The sequence below is a fragment of the Camellia sinensis genome, chromosome 6 (assembly GCF_055761805.1).
Source record: "Camellia sinensis isolate YWXY chromosome 6, ASM5576180v1, whole genome shotgun sequence".
Lineage (NCBI taxonomy): Eukaryota > Viridiplantae > Streptophyta > Magnoliopsida > Ericales > Theaceae > Camellia > Camellia sinensis.
The window spans coordinates 77,353,895-77,380,354 of NC_138966.1; the positions used below are offsets into that span (position 1 = coordinate 77,353,895).

The window sequence follows — 26,460 nt, forward strand, 5'->3', positions numbered from 1 at the left end:
TAAAAAATATGTAAAAGTGGTTAGGGTTTAAGGTGTACCATGATAAATAAAAAAAATAAAAAAAAAAAAATAATAATAATAATAATAATAATAATAATAATAATAATAATTCTGGCTGAGAAATCCACTCATCCTGATTTCAAGTTTCATTGGAGGTGTGAGAAAACTAAGATTGTCAATCTACGTTTTGTAGATGACTTGATGACTTGATGATCTTTTGTAAGGAGGATGTGTTTACTGTTGAAGGCCATTAAAAATGGGCTAGATGAATTTCAAAGCCGTCTGGCTCGTCTCTTATCCCTAACAAAAGTCATATTTTTTTCTCTGGATGTGAGAAAAAACTGAGAGATGATATCACCAAGGTTGTACAGTTTAAGGAGGGTTTCTTACCTATGAGGTATTTGGGGGTCCCACTGATCTCTACTAAATTGAGATCTAGTGATTGTGACCAGCTTGTGAATAAGATTAACAAGAGAATTAAGAGTTGGGCCAACAAATGTCTAACCATTGAAGTACCAAATATAATAATTGCATCATCTTAAAGTATCAAAATGCAATCTTTATGTCCATAAAAGATAGCTTATAAACAAGCTAGATACAAAATTTAGAAAAATGTTTGGGAGCACTAATTAGTGCTCCCACTAATTAGGTGGCAGTGGGTCCCGTCATTAATGATGTGATGTTTTGGTCTTGGAGTTGTATTTTATTTATTTATTTTTACTTTTTTAATGCATTAGTGCTATTAGTGGTGATGTTTTTAGTGGGAGCACTAATCTTCGAGCTTAGTTCCCTGATAAGTATGGTCAACTCCACTTCCAAAAGCCAATAACTGCAAAACGGTAATTAAATCTCTTAGTAGGCAGAATTAGTTTACAAAAGAAAGGGTTGATATCATTAAACAATTCATAAACAAAGCGATCTAACTCGTAAAAGAACAGAGAAAGAAAAAAAAGAAAATTATGTGACAAAATAAAATATTCATACCTAGCGCTGCATGCAATATGTTGCCTAATCATGACCCAACCAAGGTTTATAAAAGACTAAAACCTTTAAACCAGTAATCGTTGATATAATACAGAGGTCCTTCAACAAAATTCTATTCTAAGGTTTATAAGGCTTACAAGTTTCTCACATTATATAATTCAATTTTTTACTGCTAGCCCTTATTAGCATATAAGAAGGTGAAAGCACGTGTGTGTGATCACATCATAGGAATTACTATCAACTCCCAAATAAATACAAATATATATATATATATATATCATCAAAATCACACTCAAAACAAAATCATAATGGAAGATAATATTATGTGCACTCTTAAAAGGTGCATATGATATGGTTTCATAATAATACCATAAAATTTATAATTTAAATTATAAAATGACATAACTTTTCTCACCACAAAGAGAATAATATTCACTACAAAAAGTATTACCTTTACTTTAGAGTGCGCATCATAAATTCGTTAGTCATAACTTTGACCTCAAATTAGCATAAAACACCACAAATATTCATAACTTTCGCAACAAAAAATTGTAAATCTTCATACAATATACCCTTTTTAGGGGTGCACACACATTGTAGATTTCTCCTAGTAATTATTATATCCAACAGAAGTTGCTCAAAACAAATAAATGAATTCCCAAATTTCCTAAGCATAGATCTGAGTTCAAAATCAAAGGTCTCAAGACTAATGAAAAGAACAACCTAAATCTATATCAAATAAAAGTTCTTAGAACAAATAAATGAAGACCCAATTTTCCTAAAGCATAGATCAGAGGTCAATCAAGGATCTCAAGACAAATAAAAAAAAAAAGACCTGATTCTATATCAAATACGTAGAATAAATAAATGAAGACATAGATTTATGAGGAGCAAAGAAACTTACCTTCGTCAATGTAATCTATGTGGTGTATACATATATATAAAGAAAGTAACTGGATGAAAAAAGAAGAAGAAATGGATTGAGATAGTATCCACAAAACACAAACATTAAAAAAGAAAATATAAAGCTGATAATTTTTTTTAACTCGACAAACAAAGCACAGTAATTCATATATAATATTTATAAAAAAAAAAAATCAGGAAAATAAATCACAGAAGGCATATTCGACTTCAATCTGATCACATTCAGATATAAAACATGAAGAACAGAGGTAGTAAGTTTCATTAATTTTGGATGATTTTCTCTTTTGGGGGGTGGAAATAATTTTTGAAAATTCAAAATTATATTTTTTGGTGTTTTTTTATTTTTTATTTTTTTATCAAGCTGCTCTGTTAATATGCTAAGTCCTTTGTTTGGTTATGGTATAGATGCATTTGTCCCAAGATGCAGGTTGCTGAATTTGTTCATAGCAGTGACAGATTTTCTTGTTGGAAATAAGCTCTCTGGCAAATTTGCCGCAACTCTTTCTTGCTGGAAATAAGCTTCATAGAGATTATAACAGATTGAGGACATTTCCAGTGCTTTCATAATCAAATTAAACATTTTCATTATTTAATTTGTGCCCACTGTCAAAGACTCTTTCATTAGCCACAAATGCTCACTATTATATTTCCAAACCTGAAATGATTTGCCTTGCTTACAATATAATACATATTGATGGGTTTTTGTTTTTTTTTATCTATTTTTTTATTCATTATACTTATTTTGTGCTGTTATATTTTTGGTTATCTTTACCTTTTGGCTGAGCTAATGCTTTTTGGTTATCTTACCCTCAATGTTACATAAGCAAAATAACATAACACTCTACCATGCGAAGCTAAAGCATATTAAACAGACTAGCTTGGAAGACATGTTGAAACGATGAACAAGCTAATGGTTTGGTGAGAATATCACCCAACTGATCATTTGAACGAACATAAAGAATCACAATATGTTTCTACAAGAATAAATCCCAAATAAAGTTAAAATCAATTTTAAGATGCTGCATGATTTCTAAAGAAAAATAATGTTCACACTCCACTTTCAGCCTCTCACAATATCCTTGTGAGAGGCTAAAAGACAAAAAAAGGGAGTGTGGATATCATTTTACTACACAATATGAAACTTTTGTTGTGAACTGAATTGTCTAAATAATTTTTCTTGTCTTCTGCTTCTTTATGCAATTAACATGATAAGCTGATGACAAATCAATTATTGTACAATCTGTAGTGTTAGGTTTTTATTCTTGGCAATCCCGTTTGACAAAACTCCTTTCAGTTGTATTTGTTTTCGCATTTTTATTTCAGTGAGGTTATGAGTTTATCAGATGCGAATCCAACCCGAATCGTGCCTTTGTCAATTTCCATGGATCAAAATCGAGGTTGTAAGAGGATCAAGTTTTCCAGATTTTCCTATTTTGGTCGTCACGCTCGACCGGGGAAAGCGACGCTCGAGCAAGGATTGCAAGCTCACGACATCTCTGTTTCGCCTGAAAAAGTACTGGATGGTGTGATTCGACACTCGAGCGTGGAAACATCCGCTCGAGCGTGAAGTCTATATGAATCACACAATTTTGAAGCCTCCGCTCGAGCGGGAAGTCCCACGCTCGAACGGACCGCGCGAACACAGATTCTTGGATTTCTATAAGGAATTGGTTTTCTTCCAAAACTAGGATTACGTTGGATTTCTATAAGTAGTTGGTTTTCTCCCAAAACTTGGATGACTTCTCCAGATTTTCTTTTTGGATTCTGAAGTTTATATCTGGGGATTTTTTGCTGGTCTTCTTTGATATTTTCATTGAGTATTCAACTCATGGTTTAAGAAGCATACATCAAACGTTTGTTTGTTTATTCTACACAAAAGAGAGAGTTGTTCTTTGGTGGATTCTGAAGAATTCGAGCCTGGAGCTTTGGTGGATTCCGGAGTGGCTCATCGTTAAGACAATTCCGAGGTGAAGACGGAGTTGGAAGAGACACATAGAGGATGGTTTAATTCGGGCATGGATTTGCTAGGTAATTAAGAGTATACTTGTGTAATTCCTTTATATCTTCTTAGTGGATTGTTTTGTGGTTGTTGCCCGTGGTTTTTTATCACAATTGGAGGTGTCCAATTGTGGTTTTTTAACGTAAAATCGTTGTGTCGATTTGTCTTGATTGTTTGATTGAGATTGTTATATACTGCTTAAAATTGATACATAATCACAAATCAACATCTAGGGATTTCTAGATTTTTCATGTAGCATAACCAAGGACCCAGCATCCAGATTCTTCTGATGTACATGTAATCATCTTGGAACACCAAAGAGCTATTTACTCAAATCTGTTAATTTGTTGTTGTTACTTTCTCTGCTTTAAAATTTTGGAACTCTACTTGCATGTTTATTTTTAAGCCTACAGTGAGCTTTTATATCCTGAGCAATATGTTGTCAACTATGCTGGTTATTGATTGAGTTTTTCGTGTGTTGTATATGCTTTGATATCAAATCCACTATGCAGCTAGTGAGGAGCTGTCACATATGCTTTATGCTACAACAGGCATGGTATTAGTTCTTTCCATATATGAGCCATGCGGACTTGCTCAGATGATTGGAATGCGTTATGGAGCGGTATATACTATCTTGTAAACTCACTCCTCTTCTCTTGTCTAGGTAATGAGTGATGACTATTTGACTTCACTGCTTAGTTATCACTGCATTTTTGTGTGTATGTGTGTGCGTGTGTGTGTGTTTATTCTTGTACAATTTTGAAGAAATAATTTTGACCTTCATGGTTCAAAAAGTTATAGAAAAAGAAAATTCGACATTGTAGAGCTGCAAGTATATGATTGGTTTATCCTGCCAAGTAATATCTTAAGTTTCCAGTTATGCATCCATGTAATACCTATTTGTCTACATTTTGGCAAAGCCATTACAGGTGCAGTGTTAATACTCCTGACATGGCATCTAAAAGGAAGGTTGGATTAAAGAATTCAATTTTCATCATATGCCCATTTATCAAAATCATATGGCAAAAGAATTGTTCATCTGTAACAATCAAAAAGACTAGCTACATCATTTGTTTATTTATTTATTTTTGTTTAGAGAATATTCATATGTCCAACAGACTCAAGACCATTGGTTAACAGAAACGCATTGAGACAAGGCATACTTCTAAATTTTGATTATTTCAGGTCCTAATAGTTAGGAAGACTGGTGGTCTTGTTGATACAGCATTTGATATGGATGATGAGTTACATGTTGAGATGGCTAATGGGTAACTTGTTTTTCTTGTTATGAAATTTTTAGTTACTACTGAAACTAAACAAAACTAATCCGCATTACTTATGTTGGCTGCAACCATTTTATTTTGTCACACTCTAGAACTTATAGTAACAAATAAATCATATTTGACCATGTTGTTTCTCAAAAGTTACAGTTCATTTTCTTTTACGCCTTTCCCATGGCAACTTATTATGTGCGTATTAAATATTATTATATTATATACTTGGAAAAAAAAAAAAAAACCAACAACAACGCCCAGTTAGTACACATTAATGTGTGTTTGGGAGGGAAAAAATTGGGTACACACCTAACCTTTGGAAATTTTCTAAAAATTAAATTTGGCATTTAATAGCATTTGTGCATATCTGTACCTTTGTATGTATCTATACAAGAATATTATTATAGCAAGTTGTCTACGTACATGCTCTCAAGTGCGTGTGTGTCTACTGGGGGCATGTGTTGAAGTGTTGAGTTCACGAGGTCCAAGGAATACTAGACATGGCTAATATTCATATTTCTTAATGATCTTTTACTTTTAAGGTAGGGGGATTTTCTTATGTAACATAGAGCATTAAGAATGAAACACTTCACTCAATTTGAAGCAACCATGTTGCAAAGGCAATTTAACAAGGGAGTTCCTTGACAGCTACCTATCGAACTAGATATATCATATGCATATCCTATGCCCATAGTCAGGTGAGTGTCCAAAATGGATATGCATTTAGAAGAGTCCATGTGACACAACAATTTGTATAGTAGGAGACTTTCACAAAAATGAATGGCAGACACTTGGAGTTCTTGTCAATTTAAGGCAAGGTATGAGTGAATTTTCTTACTATCATTTATCCTGTATTGTTTGTGGTGTTTATCTTAATAAATGAGACATAACTCCGATATTGACATGAGTTCCCAAACTAACCAAACTAAACCAAAACATACCAAGTTGTCATTCCACCCTATCAAAGTTGTATGCTCAGTTAAATTAAATAAATGCACACATTTTTTTTATCACAACCTCCCATGTCCTTTTAGGCCTTTCACTTTTTTTAAACTTTCTATTTACGATGATCATATCATTCTTCCTTACCATTGCATCTATAAGTCTTTGTTGGGCCAATTTAGTGAAGATATGTATGCTTGAACATAAACAATAGATTAGACCCTCGATTGCGTTTGGAAAAGATTTTAACATATCTTGGTCCTTATGTTCCTCTTGGAAATTATGCTACATTTATCCTACAATTTTACAAGTTTTCAAGGAACCCTGTTGCTATGCTTGTAGAATTTCTATATCCAAATGGTCCTACATTGGTTTTGTTGTTACCTCATGTGCACTTGAACTTGAAAGTCCTTTCAAAAGTTTGAGTTGATTCCTAGTGCATCATGAAGCTTGGTGTAACACTTTAGGTCTTTGAACATGTTTACCTTTGGCCTAAGCACAACTTTAAGTAAAAAAAAAAAAAAAAAAATAGGACAAATGCTACTTAATCATCAAGTATATGACTGAACCTTGAAGTACACATGTCAAGTCAACGTTTACAATTTTCATGAGGTTTCATTTAGCAGCATTGTTAGATTTGGTTCAACTTGCCTTACTAAAAAAACTTACATTTGCTTGCAATTTTGTACCTCTTACACAAAGTGAAGTATTGAACTTCTATAAATGACTTCTTGGCTTTCTAGTACTACAGTTAAAAAAGAAAAAAAAGAAAAAGGACGTTGTGGTACATGGACATTAAACGATGAGGATCAGTAGAGCATTTGAAAACCGAATGGTGTTAATAGATTGATTAAATTAAGAGCTTGAATTGTCCACATGGTTCAAAAAAAGTGATGTGATCTAGTTAGTGCCTGTTGAAATGTAAAAACTAGTTTTAGACTGAGGAAAGTGCTACATCTAAATATTTGGCTTTATAGGCTCAAGCTTTTAACTGATGCAATGTATGTCTTCATTATTTCTTAAAGGTTTTCCTTTGAAGCTCTAGATCGTGCATTTTCTCACTATCGAGAGAGTGAGTACAGCAGAATTTTCATACCTTGCATTTCCCATCTTGTGTTCATTAAAATTTCAAGAAATTACATATTTTTGCTCCACTATTATTTACATCCTTGCCACTAAATTAAAACAGTTAGAGAGGTTTCTTTCTTCTCTAAATGGTCAGTCATTTCACATGGAAGCAAGCATGAGTATAAAATCACTGCGACCACTTTTCTTGTAATTCTCGTTTATTGTTGTTTTTGATACGCAGAACCAAATGAATGGAATGATGTCTCAGGAAAGATTATGGAAATTGATAATAGCTGGAACAAGACAGCTGGAAAATACCTTGATGTGCACAACTTTATCAGAGTAAAAGGGTGATAACCTTAATCTTCATTGTCAATTGAAAGTAAATATACATATTCTAATGAGATTCCCAGTGAAAGGATATTATGAGAGATTAAACGTTAGGAAGAAGAAGAAGAAACATAAAAAGAAAAAAAAAGGTTGTATTGAATAGGCAGACCTAGTACAGTATACCATGTTGCATGCAGCGACCAAGTGAAGATTGTGTGTTGATTTGTCGAGGGAAAATAAAATAAGATTTTTTTTTTTGTTTTTGATTAACTAAGAGTTGAAACTACAATATTATTATTATTATTATTATTATTATTATTATTATTATTATTGGGGTATATCAAAGAAAGTGACTTGAAGGTTGGAATTACTTGTGATGAAGAGTCAGTGTAATGAGAAAATGTCCGACCTTATCTTTTGTGAGACTAGAACAATCTCTACAAATAGTTAGTTTATTCATATGTTTCTAGCGGTTTCTGAATTAATTTGTGTTATCATTTTTCAAGTCAAAAATTTCTTAGAGAGATGCAAAATATGGTCAAAGAATTCAAGAACTTAGTTTTTCAAGTTATTTTATTTTATTTTTTAATATATGTAAGCACAGTTAAAAACTTGGAAAATGTTTGGGACCCCCTTTAGGGATGACCCCCACACCCCCAAAGTGATCCTGGCCCTCCATGTATGTGTGGGGTCCACTGATGTATGTGTGGGGCCCACATCATGAGTGGTTCAGATTTGTGAGGTTCTTGTGGGGGTGGGAGTCTCAATCATTACTCTAAAAACTTTTTATTTAATTCCTTTGTATATACCTTTGAACATATTTAACTTTCATTTATGAAATATATGACGTTATTCCATTCAATATGTGGTTGTGATTCAAAATATAGTATATAATGTGCATTACATTCTTCAAATGCGTGTACAAAAATAATATTGATTATTCTTCAAATATATCGAATCCTTTTTTTATCACATGCATTAACTATGATGATAAATGCATATAACGTGTGATCTTATCTCATTATTAATCATAGTTTTATTAGATATTAATCACACTTAAAATCTGTGATCTAAATGTTTATTATCACAGGTTTTGTTAGTTATTAATCACACTTAAAAGATGTGATCTAAATGTTATTAATCACACTTAAAACGTTTGATTAAAAATGACTTTTTTTAATCACACTCCCAAAGATCATACTTTGAGAAAACTTAAAAAATGTGATTAAATAACATACATCACACAAAAAAAGTGTGATCTATTTATGATTTTATAGTAGTGGCGGCTGGCTTATTAACCTTTTGTTTTTCATTTTGGGGACAATTCTTCACCAAATGACCCTTCTTCCCGCACTTAAAACAAGCCCATGTTGTTTGGTAATAGTAGGAATGGCAACGAGGCAGGGCGGGGTCGGGGATCACCCTCCCCGTCCCCAATCCCTAATGACCAAAACTTCCCCGTCTCCGGCCCCGATCCCCGACGAGGAACCAATCATAGTCCCCATCCCCGTCCCCAATGGGGATCGGGTTTCCCCGACCCCGAAATTCCCCGATCCTCATCAACAGATCAAAACACAACATCATCACCACCACCAGATCAAAAAATCAATAACAGATAAAAAAAAATAACAGATTTGTTTTGTTATGGTATTTCATACAAACCCTCTACACAAAAAAAATTCGTTCAAAAAAAAAAAAATTCACTTACAAATCTGTTACAGATCTGCGTTCAAAAAAAATTAAAAAAAAAAATTGCATACACAAACAGATCTGTATTTGTTCAAAAAAAATTGTATACATACATATCTGTTACATCTGTTACATAAAAAAATTCACTTACAGATCTGTTACATCTATATTCGTTCAGGTTTGGTTAATGGTATTTCATACAAACCCTCTACACAAAATCTATTTCAAAACAAGATCTGTGTCGGTGGAGGATGATCGGGGGGGAATGAGGACGACGGATGAGGACTATCGGCGGAGGAGGACGACGAACAGCGGAGGAGGACGACGAACAGCGGAGGAGGCGATCGGCGTCGCGGAGAGGTGCGAGAGTGAGAGTAGAAGAGAGAGAGAAAGAGAGAAGAAGATAGAAGGGAGGAGAAGAGGCTGCGGTTTGGTTCAACCAAACCCTATATATGTTATATATATATACAAGGGCAAAACAGTAATTTATATTAGGGAAAACGGGGCAGGGATCGGGGCTGAAACATGTATCCCCGTCCCCGGCCCGTATATCATCGGGGATTTAATTTTTAATACCACCCCCGGCCCGTTAGGGGTATTTTTCGGGGAATCACCACTCAATTCGGGATCGGGAGATTGGGTCCCTGTTGGGCCGAGTTCCGATTGCCATCTCTAGGTAATAGACCCCTAAATATTTCTTTCTACACTCTGGGCAAGTTGCTGAATCATGAGTAGAAACGAAAGTACTTGATATTCCCAAATTTGGCTTCTTGTTCAGTGAAGATGTTGATCCTTTATTTACATTGGAGCCCTGTCTTTTTCCCTTCTATTCTGTAAACTGGTTATGAGCAGCCATATTAGATTTAGACATTAAGGGCCTATCCAGTACGTTAACATAATTTGGCAACATTAAAACATTGATCCTTTCTTAAATAGAATCCTTGAGTCCTCCTTGGAATTTCCTTGCTTTCTTACAATCTGTATCAACCATGTGTGCTACAAAACATTCCGGTTTAGTAAATTGTGCTTCATACTCTGCCACGGTTTTATTTCCTTGCCTCAATCTTTCAAACTCTAACACTTTTCTGTCTTGGATACATTGTGGGAATTTGTTTCATAAAATACCTCCAAAAATTGAGCCCAATTAATTCCCCTATGCTCATATCTAGTAAGTATTCACCATCTACACGCTTCATCTTCTAAAGTAAAGGCAGTAAGCAGTATTTTTTGTGCCTCGGTACACAGAAAGACTTCAAATAGCTTTTTAATGTCAAGCACCCATGCCTCAGCTTTTAATGAATCAACTCCCTCGTAAAACAATGGCAGTTTCATCTTTTTAAACTCTTTTGTAAGCGTAATTGTTCGATCATCCGCTTGATTGTCTTGCACTAATGGTGGTATAGGCATTGGTGGTGGTGGTGGTGGCGGCGGCGGCAATTGTGGTTTTTGTTGTTGCTGTTGCCTTAAGATTTCCGCCATATCTTGTTTCATCATTTCCATCATATTGAGTCGAGAGGAGGAAGACTCATCCAGTTCATCCACCCTTGTTCTCACCATGAACAGTTCATTTACAGATACATTTCATACTCGTATATGAATGTATCATAAATGAAAACTTAAGTCTTTTCTGGACTCTTTATTACTCAGATGGACCTGTGTGGGAGTAATTAACTCATGCTCTGATACCACTTTGTCATGATTACCTACGGCCTCAAACAAAATACAAAATACTTAATATAATGAGGCATAAAACAGAAGCAAACAAATTGTAATTAAAGTCCATTGAGTAGTGCATGAATGCTAAAGGTAAAACATTTCTTATTCATAACATTGAACCCATGCATAGAATATATACATTAGATAATCTTCATACATTAAGTTCAAACATCCAAAACTCAACTTACAAAAAACAAAAACTTAAAAAGAAAATACAAAAGCTTTAATTTGGAGGCATGACATCACAGGTTCACAAAAAGTAACTCCTTAAGCTGACTTTACGATTGATCTCCTTGTTGATCACCTACATACATATAGGGCAAGGGGGTGAGCGAAGCCCAATGAATAATAATAAAGTAAATGAGTTATTGAATGAGTCTGAATTTAGAAACAACTTATCATAGTTAACATATCTTTTAGAAATAAATCATCCAATAGCACTGATCATATATCAATTTGACAGAACAAACTCGGGTCCAATATAAAGCAAAACTACCTCAGGTCCAAGTTATAACAGAACGACCTCTGGTCCAATCATATGAGAACGACCTCAGGTTCAATCATATCAGAACAACCTCTGGTCCAATTTATACAGAACGACCTCTGGTGCAATCATATCATAGATAAACAGAACGACCTCAGGTCCCATTATGCCATTCATAAAGATTTCATTGAAAAGTCACATAAAAATCCACAAATAGGAAACTCATTCAAATGGAGCAAAACATAATTTCAAGAAAAACAAAACATTTCATGATGTTTCAAAATAAATATTTGAAACATATCTTTACAAAATTATTACTCACAACAAGTTTGATTCTATGAAGTCCCCTAGAGCAAACGACTTACATAACACATGAATTCGATAAAACTTACACATTCATTCACTTACACATTTCTTCACATATTCAGATTAATTCAAATGTGTTTCTAAGTGTCTTTTAATTTCCTGGTTGGGTCTAAACGAGTTTAAAACAGTGTTCAGAAGGTTAAATTGGTCGAAAGAAAGTCAAATCACACTCTCCTATTTTTTGCACATGCGGATGGCGCCGCATGTGCGGGCCACACGTGCAATTAAAGTAGTAGCCTCGTCTCTGTTTTGGCTTGACGACCACACATGCAGGACTCGCAGCCACACATGTGATTCTGGGCAAACTTGAGTAGTCCGAAATTTTGCTAAGTGTAAGCCTTTGAAACTCATTTCTATGCCCAAATCTCATTCAATACACCATCAAAACATGAAATTAAACATGAAATATGATCAATCTCCAATTCATTTGAATCAAAACTTCCTTTAATTTTAAAATCAAACTTTCAAATTCCATGAACTCATAATTTTCAAAACTTGTCTTCAAAATCATTCATAAACTCAATTGCATAGATCAAATCTTCAAACAATCTTGTTGCATGTAAGTTATAAGACTAAATTCATGTATATTTCCCAAAATTGAACTCTAACTTGACAAATTTAAAGAATTAGAACTCATATTCTTCACCCTAGCTAAATTAAAACATTCAAAACCCAATTTCTATCAAATTATAAGATCAGTCTTCTAATTAGTTCTCGAATTCATGCAATAAATGAGTCATTTACAAGATTTTGGTTTGAATTTCATACCTTAAGCTTGAATTCTTGAGTTTTCCTTCAAATTCTTCAATTCCTAAGCCTTTCATCTTCAAACTCTTGAGTCCTCTTCCTTGAGTTCTCTCTCTCTCTTCTATTTTCCTTTCTTCCTCGATCAATTTTTGACTTCTCTCCCTAACTCTAGAATTGTCTTCTATATACATCTTTTACCACTTAAGTGACTTAATTTAGGTTAATTACTAATTAGACTTAAATTAATCATGATTAGAATCTAATCTAATTATTTAACTTAATCTCAATTTAAACTTAATCAATTATTTTTAATTTATATTAATCTAAATCAAATTTTTAATTAAACCCTCATATGGCTCTAAATATTCAATTAAATCGATTAAGCTCATCACTAAAAGATTTTTAACTCATATAAACATTCAATTTCTGATTTCTGATTTGAAACATGACACGTAACGAATAATTCACACACATACAAATCACAACAGATATTAACATCAAAATCAAATTTCCTACAATTAAATTGATGCAATGTGATATGCATGGTTGGGTTATCATACTCTATGCCTCTTGAAATGTCGTTAGCTGTGTCATTCTATCTTCTTTAGCATTTATTTTTTGTTATATTAAACTCCAAAAAATATTTTTCAAATGTTTTCCGTCCAAAAATATAGAGCATTAGATATAAATGCAATTAATATTTCTAGATTTTAGTATGACTTTTTTTTGGAGTGAGGATTTTGGTATGACATTTTTACACTAGTTACCAGCTAAATTTCTGAAGGTGACATAATTTCATAGTTAATTTATGCTAAATACATTTCAGTTGGGGAATAACTGCAACTAATCACTAGAAAGTCATAAAATCCAAAATATCATCATTACATAATAGAGTTCCAAAAATCAATGCAGGTACATTATTTTGCTGTCAATGGCCCTATCTTATCTAAACATAGGAATTAAACAAAGTATAGGACTAAAGATGAGTAGAAATGGGCGGTAATTCATGTACAAAACTCTATGAAGCCTCACCTAAAACACATTTCTCCAAGTTTGGCAACCCAGTTTCAGGACCTTTCTTTATGGAGACACCCAACTTCATTCCAACAGAAACCAAGGTCTCCAGTGATCTAGCACTATTCGCGACGAGGTCCTCATATATCTCTATTGTATCCTGCAGCATTTCACAGAAATCGGGCCATTAAAATCACAAACTATTTAACTAAACAAAAAGGGATATTGATGCAAGACGCTAGGTTAAAATTCCATCTAGAGTCAACTTTTTTCTTTAACAAATAATGTTTGAGAAAATATAAACTATTTAATGGTCAATGAAATGTTTTGACATGACTGATAGAATACTTCAGAAAATGTAAAAACCTTCGGCATTTTTTTTTTAATCTCTCAAAATAAATTGAATGTATCCATAAGCACATTGTGAGAAGACATTCAAAAATAATAATTATTAATTAAAACATTAATAAAAACATAAGCAAAGCTTAAAACATCACATATAATTAAATACAAAAAGATAACACATTTATAAGCAATGAAATGAGAAAGAATACATATCATAGTTAAACACGACAACATGACAACTAGCAAGTGTGCCCACTGATATAAAGAAGAACTCATCTGCCCTTCTGGTATAGATCGAGAATTCCGACTTAGCTTAGACACCAACACAACATGACATAGATAACCTAACATGGAAAATTCTAAAAAGGTCTATTGAACACTGCTCCTATTAAAAGATTCACCACATAGGTCATTTTGGGAGCGTCCGACTAGTGTCCTAAGCCTGTCTAAATAACCAACTGTATAAAAAGGTATCAATTTTTTCTTATTAATTTTTAATTTCAAAAGAAGACAACCAAAAATTGTCACAAATGGCCATGACACTTGGTTTATCAGAAGACTTTTTAATTGGTTACAAACAAAAGTACCAAAGGGACATTAAAATGCCAATCATTCCATGAAAGGTGAAAACCCATCCATTCACCACCTTCTCCTTTAAAAGAAAAAAGAAATGCAATATAATAAGGAAGAATTAAATATAGTCTGACTACTTATTCCTCGATTCAAGATAAGTACTTAGGTACAAACCTTTTCAAAGACGCAGATGACAGTACTTCCACCAAATGAGAAATATCCGAACTAAAAATTGAGTGAATGAAGGTTTAGCCAGTTAGAAATTGAATAATAGCAATGATCAGAAAAGAAGTATAAAAGCATCGTCATAAAATGCGAACCTCATCTCCTTTTTGGATATAATCACCCTTCTTCTTTGTAAAAGTGATGCTGCCAACCATGGTAGCACCAACTGCAACAAATGCTACCTGCATCCAAATTGTAAAAGGTCACCCATTAACATGGAAAGACTGGGTTTTTTTATTTTTTTATTTTCTATCTGTAGATGAAGCAGAAGAGTCGTTAATTAAGTTAGGATTGAAGCTAACATGGTGTAAGTCATGTACTTATGAAGCATGGCTGAACTTTCAATATGTAACTGTTGGTTGCCACAATTGTAAAAGCTTTGGCCATTAAGTGTGAGAATGTAGGTTAGAAGCCACTTCATACGAATAAAAGATGACAGTTAGACCTGACATAAAACCCCCTGGAACCCCAGATTGATGGAATGAACGTGGGGTAATGGTAGGCTTGGTTTACATTGTGATGAATGTAACTAGAATAGGTGGCATTTATTTAAACAAAGGGAACCGAAGGTTTCCTTGGTACTTCAGCTATACAACAGAATACCTTGACTTTAGTTTTGAGTAACACTTAAGTAGCTAAGTTTCCAACGATGAACAGATCCCTCTCCTTTATAGTTGTAAAGGGCTTCTGAGAAAAGAAAGGGGGGCATTCAAAAGGTCAACCACTATATCATAGGCATTTTGAGGAATGCCAATTACAGGACTACAACTACAGAGGCATTCTAGTGGGAAGTCTGACAACTACACTCTATACACGGTGGCTTATTTTATTTTGGTATTGCGTGATTATGGCATAACACAAGAAAGTCATAATTGAAATACTAAAAGCAAAATATAAGATTTCTTGCTCATTGATAAGGAAACATCCAGAGTCATTTTCTATAAAAGGAAAGCAATATGAATTGATGGATGGACGATGAGGTCCATGCACTATCAAATTGATATAATCAAATTGATACAATGTCATCTAGGATGGACTAGAGCATCATAATTCGGCCATCTGGCTCCTCACATTCTGTTTGATCCTTTATTGGGACAAGCTGCAAGGGCAAAGAACTAGATGCTACAGAATTCACAAGGAAAGATATTATTTTAAAAGTTAAGGCTGCCAAGTTCAAATTGTGCAGATTCAAAAGACAGCCTCATAGTTCATCTTCCATGTGTGTGTGTGCGTGTCTCAGAGAGAGAGAGAGAGAGAGAGAGAGAGATGAATTATAAATATTGTGTCAAATGACTAAAACGACAAACCTTTCCGAAGTCTTTAGTTGAAAGAACAGACACCACCCGCTTATTCTCAGTGAACACATTGCAGTACTTGCTATTCACGGCAATAGGGTTAACCTTGATGATAAGAAATACAGCATCAATAAAGGGGAAATAGAAGAAAAACAAGAAGACACATGACAAACCAACCACAACAAGAATATTAAATTTGCACATACTGTATATAAGCATCCGGGTATATCGACAAAGTGTTCAATGGTTCCAGATACTGGAAAATGGAATCGATGATAATCCTGCAACAAATTGGAAATATTAAACTTTGAAGATAGCAACCAAAAATATAGAGTTTAAGAACCTTCGTTGTACTGAATATTAAATAAAATAAAAATTGCACCAAATACCTGTGGTGCCAATCGGAATATCACCAAGGATCCATCCATGAAAGCAGTAGAGCATATTTCTTTCCCCAGAAGACCTTGAATAGAAAACTTTCGACCCTAAGAGTAACAAATAAGATCCCATTAAGAAACACAAAGAACATTAGGGCTTTTCTCAAATTTAAATAAATCTCTGAATTAGGTATCAGTTATTTTTAATGCAGTGATTCTTGTTTTCTGCTCTCATCCATCCATCTACTGATGGAGATTGAAGCCATTTCCAGACAAAACTAGTATTAGTTTTCATTTAGAAAAAACCACCCCACTGCCATGTCCCAAAGCCCTTGATCTGGTGTTCACAGTTCCTAGTCTTGTACATGCATTAAGTTGGTTCTTTGCAACTTTTTGGAACTTCAGGCATCTAGCAGGTTGAATTATCTCACTATTTTTAGCTTCTATTAATAACGAATACACAACTAAATGAACAGCCTAGCTAGTTAGATCAGGTGACATGAGTGTGAAAACATCCACATGTGCATCAAAAGAGGTTTACCAAAAAAAAAAAGAGGTCATGTTGAAAATGGTTTGCAATGAAGGATAGAATTATGATGGGTAAAGTAACTGTTGCTCCTCCCAACATCTATTGTCATACCTATTTTCATTTTTCAAATTAGAGAAAGCATAAAAGTAACCAAACACCCTCTCACAAACTTAAAGAATTTAGACTGTACCTTAATCCAAAATCTTGTACTATCTTCAACATTTCTAAATGCTATTAGACGGCTGTCAGCAGCACATACAGCAACATCATCACGTTCCAAGCAAGCAATTGGTCTTGCACTAGGTTTTAACTCTCTTATAAAAAATTCATTAAATGTCTGCATGCATAGAAACTATGGATTCAATTTAAAGAGGATAACAGCAAGTATCACGTTGCAACAAACTTGATAAAGAAGCAGAAAGGATAATGATATAGCATAATGATATAGCACCACAATCAAATAATGGCAGAATTATAACAATAGTATATTGCAGCTAACTGCCTAATGGATTCAATTTAAAGAGGATAACAGTAAGTGTCACATTGCAACAAACTTGATAAAGAAACAGCAAGGATAATGATATAGCACCCCAATCAAATAATGGCAAAATTATAACAATAGTATATTGCAGCTAACTTCCTAATTCTCTGTCAATGGCATCCAAGACTGCAACTACAGGAAACATAGATTTGACTTTTTATATCGCTAAAGTTCTATTCTATGTAGTAGAGAAGGATATGGCATAATTTAGAGCATTATGTGGATGGAGATCACAGAAAAGAACTAGTCCAATAATGAGATATGGCCGAACATTATGACATAAACATTAAAGTCCATATTCATAAATTCAAATGGCAATGGGTCAAAACTAAAATGTTCATTCTTAATAAATATCCAAGAAGAAAATCCTATTTCCATGCATCATTTAAATAAACTTTACAATTTTTGCCAGTCTTAACCTACCTTGAAATGTTCCAATGGGTACTTGATCTCAGTCAAATTGATTTGATCCTACAGTACAATATCAGAAAACAATTAGGCAAAAGAATGGTATACACATAATTTTAGCGTACAAGCACTTCACCAATGTAGCTAAAATGTGAACATATAATGAAAGGCTACCAAGAACAATTAACAACATTCATGAACCAAAAAAGACATACATGCATAGACAGAATACATGAAAGCATACCATGTGCCTCTAGCATTGTTTCTACTTCATGAATATTATTCATGAACCACAAAACGAAGGAGAGCAAATTCCTTGTATGTTCTGGTCAATCCCTTCCCTTATGCTAAAAAAATGTTAAGATTGCTTAATTCAACAGAATATTCTGAGTCCACCCTTAAATCATCACTTTGTATAAACATCACTTTGAAGACGAAAGACACGACTTATGAATTACTTTAATGTTTCAAAAACTAAAGCATGAGTGAGCATCCAACTTGAAAATATGTATAAACAGACACAAACATGTATACCACTTTAACATTTACATTAGATGTCTACCGAGCAACCACACAAGCACAACACATACGAAAACCAATTTAAAATAGCTTTAAATACCATTCACTTGGCGGCAGCTATGCTAATTCTCTAATAACATAAACTTCACAAGTCATTTTTTTTTTTTTTTTTGTTTGGGTGGATACAAGTCATGTTGAATGAAGAGATTTTACTGAAGTTTCTGCAAATCATCTATAAATCACAATTCTTCCTCTCTTGGCATGGCATTTACTGATTGAGCATCAAACAAAGAAAATAGAAAATAATTATTCTATTTTCTTTCTCCATTTAAAAGGTAAGAAGAATACTTTGATCAAAGACATCAGTCAACTGTTCTTCCCATTTCAAAACCATACCATAACATGAAATATAACACTTATATACCTCAATTGTTATATTAGTGCTCGTTTGGGAAACCTTTAGCTTAGGTATATTTTTCAGAATTAATTATGGTACAAGTGATTATGCCCATAATCAGTTCAGTATTTGCCTTTTGTGTTTCGAAAGTGCTAGTTTGATTGTTTGATTGCGATACATATATTGTGTATTCATGAATAAATATGTATGTGATATTGCATGTAATTGCAAAAGATAAAAGTGAATAAAAAGAATATAATTTTATCTCTTTTAAATAAGTACATTCGTACATATTAATATAAACTAATTGATGCATTGTGTTAAAATCCACCTACTCTCCACCTACTTCACCCACTTAAACCTACTCCACTAAACCTAACCCACTACACCACTACCACCTCACCTACTCCACTAAACCTAACCCACTACACCACTACCACCTCCACTTCACCTACTCCTTACCTACTACACACTCACCCTCTTCTATATATAGGAATCATGAATCATTGTAATAAACAGAACATTATATCAATCAATAATACATCAGTTTTTCTTACATGGTATCAGAGCAGGTTTAGAACCTAATATTTTCGCTTCACCGGCGGGCGGCAATCTCGCATTGGCCGCCCGTCGGACCTCAACCTAGCCCACTAGAATTTTCTACACATACCTTCACTCTTCTTCACCGCCAGTATATCAGAGCTTTGCAATCATCGAGGAGCACCGCCATTCGCACGCTGCCCACTGTCGCAGCTCCGACTGCTACCGACGCCAACTCTACTCCGCCATTGGTGTTTCACTTCTGTTCTTCATCTTGCTTGGGAGCTTCTTTAATCTCATCTGCTCCATCATCCTGTATATCTGAGGTCCACAGCATGCGGTTATCCCTAAGAAGTTGCATAATCAATGTGCTATCCTTGTAAGACTCCTCTCCCAAGGTATCCAATTCAGCAATTGCTTCATCAAAAGCCTGTTTGGCAAGATTGCAAGCACGGTCAGGAGAGGTTGCGCTCCTCCACAGTCAACTCCTCCGACTCCGCCGCCGCCGCCGAGACCTTCTCCATGAAATCACGTCCTTCCCACTGCTGCAACAAGAAAGGGCAGACTGCCTTGCATATGGCTGTAAAAGGGGTTAGTTGGCGTCGCCTGAGAGATCTCACCACCAAACCCTTTTACCCTTCTCTCTTTCTTTCAGGTTGTTGTGTTCCACATCTTATTCTCAAACCTGGGGCAGATTATTCTCTCTCTGTCGATTTCGAGGATATTTCGGAATGCAGAGAGATCAACCCCTTGATTCAATTTGCTACCAAACACACCATGGAGACACACACGAGCTCTCTCTCTCTCTCTCTCTCTCTCTCGTCCCTTTCTCTCCACTAGACCCACTTTAATCATATCCATGATTCCCTTTACTTAAAAAAAAAAAAAAAAAAAAAAAAAAAAAAAAAAAAACCTCTCTACACAGACAAAAGTAGAACTATCTCATGTTCCCCACCACATGCTTTCCTCCTTCATATATTATTGTTATTATTATTATTATTATTAACAAAAAAAAACAAAAAAAACAAAAAAAAAAAAACAAAACAAAACAAAATTCTCACCCCTTTTTTCTGCATGTTCTTCCTATCATTCGGGTTTGCACAACTCATTTGTTTTATTCATATCAGGGGATCAACCCCGATCACCATTTTACACCAACATAAAAAAAAAAAAAAAAAAAAAAAAAAACAAACAAACAAACAAACAAACAACCACATTCACAGGTGGGATTTTTTCTTCTCTACTCTGCCGCCGGTCTTTTCTTCTTGCCTCCGTCCTGGGCGGCCCTTGCCGGTGTTGCCTCCGTGTTTCCCACTCCACTGGGCATGATCACTACTCCCTGCTCCTCCACTGCAGCATATGACGGCCCTCCAAATCGGAACATCACGGTGGCCTTCCGTTTCAGCTCCTTGTTTTCCGCCTTTAGCACACTTATCTCTGCTCGCGCATCCTTATACATGCGTTGGAGCAGAGCCAGTTGGGCGTTTAACTGCTGCACCTCATTTGTCCTACTCTGCAGCCGGTTCGACAAATTTGTAACCGCAGTCATGGTTTCCACACATGACTTCAATGTATACTGATTGGCCTCCACATCCGACTGCACTGCCATTCTTTGCTCCACAGACCGCATAGGAAAGTTCAACGGAGCAAACTCCGGGGCGCTTGGTTGAGTTTCCAGTGCCACCGCACCAGTTATTTCTCTTGTGGACTCGTTCAGGTCTGGAAAGAGCGTGAGCAGACCACGGGAAGAGGATGCCATATTCTGGGTAGCTGAACGGGAAGAAGAGGCCATGTTTTTTGGGTTGCTGAGTGTTTCAGCGAAATAGCAATTTCAGACTGATAATGTTCGGAAGGGGAGTGTTTCAAGATTTGCAGCTCTTAGAGGCAATCTCTCAGAAAATGAAGAGTTTTTCAGAAGTTTTTTCCCAGGTTTTTTTTGTCTTCGCTTCTGCCTCAAGCACAGCCTCCGCATTGGTTTATATCGACACTGACGACGCGGCCGACACGCCACTCTATCGCTCACATGCCTCGCCACGTCTCCGGCTCACCTTTTGATGGCTCGACGCTTTCTGTCGGGCACGCCTTTTGAAGAAGTGGGCGCGCCTTTTGAGGGCGCGACTTTTGAGGGCTCACTATATATATCCATATATATATATATTTGGGCAGCCTATATACACCATCATACAGTGTATCTTTTAAGGGTCCGACAAGACTCTGTAAACTGTCCCGACATTGATTCCGGTTAGCTCCTTCATGGGTCCGACAAGACTCTGTAAACTGTTCCGACATTGATTCCGGTTAGTTTCTACAAGGGTCCAGCAAGACTCCGTAAACTGTCACAACAACTGTCACAGCATTGTCTGCTACAACGGTCCGACATGACCCCATAAACTGTCTTCTACATCGGTCTGACACCGCCATCCAGTGTCCTCTACACCGTTATGACAACACCATACAGTGTCCTCTACAACGTTATGACACCCCCATACAGTGTCCTCTACAACGTTATGACACCACCATCCAGTGTCTTCACCAATGGTCTGACACGACCATACAGTGTCACCTATCCTCTTTTATTTTTATGTATTTTCTTGTTTTGTTACTCTCTCCAAACTCAAGTTGGTTAGTTCCTATCCCCCTTGAGTTTGCGGGGGGCTGTTAAAATCCACCTACTCTCCACCTACTTCACCCACTTAAACCTACTCCACTAAACCTAACCCACTACACCACTACCACCTCACCTACTCCACTAAACCTAACCCACTACACCACTACCACCTCCACTTCACCTACTCCTTACCTACTACACACTCACCCTCTTCTATATATAGGAATCATGAATCATTGTAATAAACAGAACATTATATCAATCAATAATACATCACCCTCTTCTATATATAGGAATCATGAATCATTGTAATAAACAGAACATTATATCAATCAATAATACATCAGTTTTTCTTACACATTGCAAACTTAAGTCTAGCTGTAGTGGTTGTTGACTCGTATTCTACATCAATGACTACGTTTCAATCCTTAGTGGCCTTCATCTTTATTCCTCTCCCTAATTAAGGGACACAATTTTGAACATTAATCCCTACCAAATCCCTTATAAACATGAATCCTAATATGAATATGCAAGTTAGGGTCATAATAGGAAAAAATAATAACAATAAAATGTGAGGATCATGTTTGCTGAAAGCTGATCCGGTCAGGGGTTTCCACCTTTCGTAATGCAGAATTATATTGCCAAATGCCCACAAAAGATAACACAACACTTCTTTTTTTGATAGAAAATTACTCCAACTGGAAAGAAACATCAATCTGGACATATTATTGATTTGATCATCAGTCGTAAAAAGGGTAACTTAAACATCAACATGTAAAACAATTAGGAAGTACCCACCACCCAGCTCTTGTGCATTCAAAAGTAATGTATGTAACCATGATACAAGTCATACAAGAAGACTTCAGAAAAGAACAGATTCATGAATTCATATCAAAGCAGACTTAACTTTCACCCAAAAAGCGTAAGAAAATTATCTTTGAATACCATTGTGCTCAAAACGCAATCACCAAGGAAGCAAAAACATTTCATCATACCTAAAAACATGATAACAAAATCACTGTTACATTTATTATTCAAAATTATCATACCTTAAAAAATTCAATGAACTCTGGTATATCTTTAGCTGATTCAATTGAATTCATTTTCTTTCCCTGCATTTCCGAGATGCTCTGCAAAAGTTCTTTCACCCCTGCACCCAATTGTAGCACCAAACTAGCCCAAAAGTTACGAACTTACACAAACTATGAACAAACAATATGGAAAAGAAGTGAAGCCAATTTGTAATTTGCAACAGAAGATCATTAAGAGCAGTGATGAGCAAATAAAGACTGAAATGGAGGCGAAGTGAGGAATGGACTGAGAATTTGAACTAGTAAGGCAAAACATGATTGTCTCCGATTTGTCGAAAAATATGTCCTACATTAAGCCAAATGATAGAAGTGTCAAAAGTATACAGTTGAGTTCAAAAGTTTTTACCAAGACTGCTGAATATTTTGGCTCACATAATGGAATAGGAATGTGGTTGGGAACTCAATAACAAGGGTAGGTTTATATAGCTGAAATATTAGAAATATGATAGTGTAGTTCTAAATCACCAAAGCAATAGCAATTTATTTTTTTTTCATGATAGGTGAGGGCCGCTATCCCTCACCTTTTTTCATTCCTCTACAGCCCTTTCATTTCATTACAATTGATATATTTCTTCTAATATTTCCTCATGTAAAAGATAAATTTCAGAATCACTAAATTTAGTTATAAATGGAAGTGCACCATAAATTGAGGCCCCGTTTGTTTTCAGAGGTAGAATGGAGGGGATTCATAGTGAGGGGATTAAGTAAAATTGTGTTTGTTTTGATAACAGTTGTTAGTGTACGAATTGTTAAATTATTTTTATATAAAATAATAGAACCAATAAAAAAGATATAAAAAATTAAACATTAATGTTTAAAAAAAAAATTCCCAATATGTAAAAAATAAAAATAAAAATTCTAATCCCCTCACTATTTTTCTAATACTACCTCCATCTCCTCCATCCCAATCCCCTTCCAACCTCCATCTTAATCCCCTCCTCCATCCTAATCCCTTCCCCAACTCTAAAAACAAACACAACACTAAATAACCCCACCTCCATCCTAATCCCCTCCCATCCATTACACCCCAAAACAAACGGGGCCTGAGTGCTTTCCACACACAAATTGGTAGGATAAAAAGTAAAAATAATTTTGTAACATCGTAGAAATTTAATGTATAAAGAGAAATGGAGAAATTGTATTATTGATTGATATAATATTCTATTACAATGATTCATGATTCCTATATATAGAAGAGGGTGAGTGTGTAGTAGGTAAGGAGTAGGTGAAGTGGAGGTGGTAGTGGTGTAGTGGGTTAGGTTTAGTGGAGTAGGTGAGGTGGTAGTGGTGTAGTGGGTTAGGTTTAGTGGAGTAGGTGAGGTGGTAGTGGTGTAGTGGGTTAGGTTTAGTGGAGTAGGTTTAAGTGGGTGAAGTAGGTGATAAATTTTAACAGCCCCCCGCAAACTCAAGGGGGATAGGAACTAACCAACTTGAGTTTGGAGAGAGTTACAAAACAAGAAAATACATAAAAATAAAAGAGGATAGGTGACACTGTATGGTCGTGTCAGACCATTGGTGAAGACACTGGATGGTGGTGTCATAACGTTGTAGAGGACACTGTATGGGGGTGTCATAACGTTGTAGAGGACACTGTATGGTGGTGTCATAACGGTGTAGAAGACAGTTTATGGGGTCATGTCGGACCGTTGGAGAAGACAGTTTATGGGGTCATGTCGGACCGTTGTAGAAACTAACCGGAATCAATGTCGGGACAGTTTACAGAGTCTTGTCGGACCCTTGAAGGAGCTAACCGGAATCAATGTCGGGACAGTTTACTGAGTCTTGTCGGACCCTTGAAGGAGCTAACCGGAATCAATGTCGGGACAGTTTACAGAGTCTTGTCGGACCCATGAAGGAGCTAACCGGAATCAATGTCGGGACAGTTTACAGAGTCTTGTCGGACCCTTAAAAAGTCGCACCCTCAAAAGGTGTGCCCAATTTTTCAAAAAAGGCGTGCCATCAAAAGGCGTGCCCAATCCATGAAAAGACGTGCTATCAAAAGTTGCGCCCTCAAAAGGCGCGCCCACTTCATCAAAAGTCGTGCCCGACAGAAAGCGTCGAGCCATCAAAAGGTGAGCCGGAGACGCGGCGAGGCACGTGAGCGACAGAGCGGCGTGTCGGCCGCGTCGTCAGTGTCAATATAAACCAATGCGGAGGCGGAGGAAACCAAACCAGACTGAAACCTCTGAACTTGTCATTCTGAAACAATCTGTAAAGACTCTGTATCCAACCCTTCTCGGAAACACTCAGCAACCCAAAAAACATGGCCTCTTCTTCCCGTTCAGCTACCCAGAACATGGCCTCATCTTCCCGTGGTCTGCTCACTCTCTTTCCCGACCTCAACGAGTCAACAGGAGAGATAACAGGTGCGGTGGCCCGTGAACCTCAACCAAACACCTCTGGTTTTGCTCCGTTGAACTTTCCGATGCGGTCGGTGGAGCAAAAAATGGCGGTGCAGTCGGATGTGGAGGCCAATCAGTATACCTTGAAGTCATGTGTGGAAACCATGACTGCGGTTACAAATTTGTCGAACCGGCTGCAGAGTAGGACAAATGAGGTGCAGCAGTTAAACGCCCAACTGGCTCTGCTCCAACGCATGTATAAGGATGCGCGAGCAGAGATAAGTGTGCTAAAGGCGGAAAACAAGGAGCTGAAGCGGAAGGCCACCGTGATGTTCCGATTTGGAGGTCCACCATATGCTGCAGTGGAGGAGCAGGGGTTAGTGATCGTGCCCAGTGGAGTAGGAAACACGGAGGCAGCACCGTCAAGGACCGCCCAGGACGGAGGCAAAAAGAAGAGACCGGCGGCAGAGTAGGTCGGTGGGTGGCCGTCTGCAGAAAAGAAAACAAATCTGTTGTTGTTGTGATGGTGATCTTGTGTGGTTTGTTTTTTTTTTTTTTTTTTTTTTTTTTGTGGAATATAAAAAAAATAATAATAAGATAATGGAAAAAGGGTGATGCTCACTAACGAGTGGTATAATAATGAAATATTGATGGAAAAAAAAAGATAGAAAAAAAATAAAATGAAATAAAATAAAAGTAGGGAGAGGAGAAATAGATTATAATAAAATATATATATATATATATATATATATCTTAAAATAAAAGAAAAGTGTGAAATAAAAGAAGAGTGGTGTTTGGTCAGACATGGGAGTGATCAAAGAGAATAAAAAAATAAAGGGTTTGAAAGTGGAAAATAAAGAAAAGAGAAGAAAGGGGAGAATCTGCTGGGTGTAAAGGTCCTACCCGTGGGTGATCAAAGAGAATAAAAAAAAATAAAGGGTTTGAAAGTGGAAAATAAAGAAAAGAAAAGAAAGAGGAGTGGGGAACAGAATATCACATGCTTTGCTCGAGCTGTCACGGCAGAATATCATCCACACATCATACCCCCCTCACATCAATAACCCCAATAATCTTTCAAAGCCTAAAAAAGATAGGGCCTGAGAACAAAAGGGTTAGAGCTAAAGAGCAGAAAA

The 26,460-nt window shown here is 35.9% G+C and overlaps 1 protein-coding gene across 6 annotated transcripts in view; it reads right to left on the reverse strand.

Moving 5' to 3' along the window:
- Nucleotides 1-11,011: 11,011 nt before the first annotated feature.
- The window catches only part of LOC145792711 (phosphatidylserine decarboxylase proenzyme 3-like), a 49,917-nt gene continuing 34,468 nt past the window's right edge, over nt 11,012-26,460 (reverse strand). For 2 of the 6 annotated variants that reach the window (XR_014332485.1, XR_014332487.1), the window contains 11 exons: nt 22,944-23,044; nt 17,846-17,893; nt 17,072-17,233; nt 16,365-16,460; nt 16,182-16,256; nt 15,988-16,080; nt 14,776-14,862; nt 14,630-14,680; nt 13,556-13,697; nt 11,423-11,529; nt 11,012-11,230 (listed from right to left, as the gene is read on the reverse strand). Coding sequence is in view for 3 of the 6 variants with exons in the window: in XM_082874029.1 (XP_082730155.1) it covers nt 11,205-11,230; nt 13,556-13,697; nt 14,630-14,680; nt 14,776-14,862; nt 15,988-16,080; nt 16,182-16,256; nt 16,365-16,460; nt 17,072-17,233; nt 17,846-17,893; nt 22,944-23,044 (881 nt within the window). In the remaining 3 variants the exon portion in view is untranslated. Of the gene's footprint in view, nt 11,231-11,422; nt 11,530-13,384; nt 13,698-14,629; nt 14,681-14,775; nt 14,863-15,987; nt 16,081-16,181; nt 16,257-16,364; nt 16,461-17,071; nt 17,234-17,845; nt 17,894-22,943; nt 23,045-26,460 lie in introns of those variants that run through there. The other 4 variants (XR_014332486.1, XM_082874030.1, XM_082874029.1 and 1 more) reach the window with 4 other exon arrangements.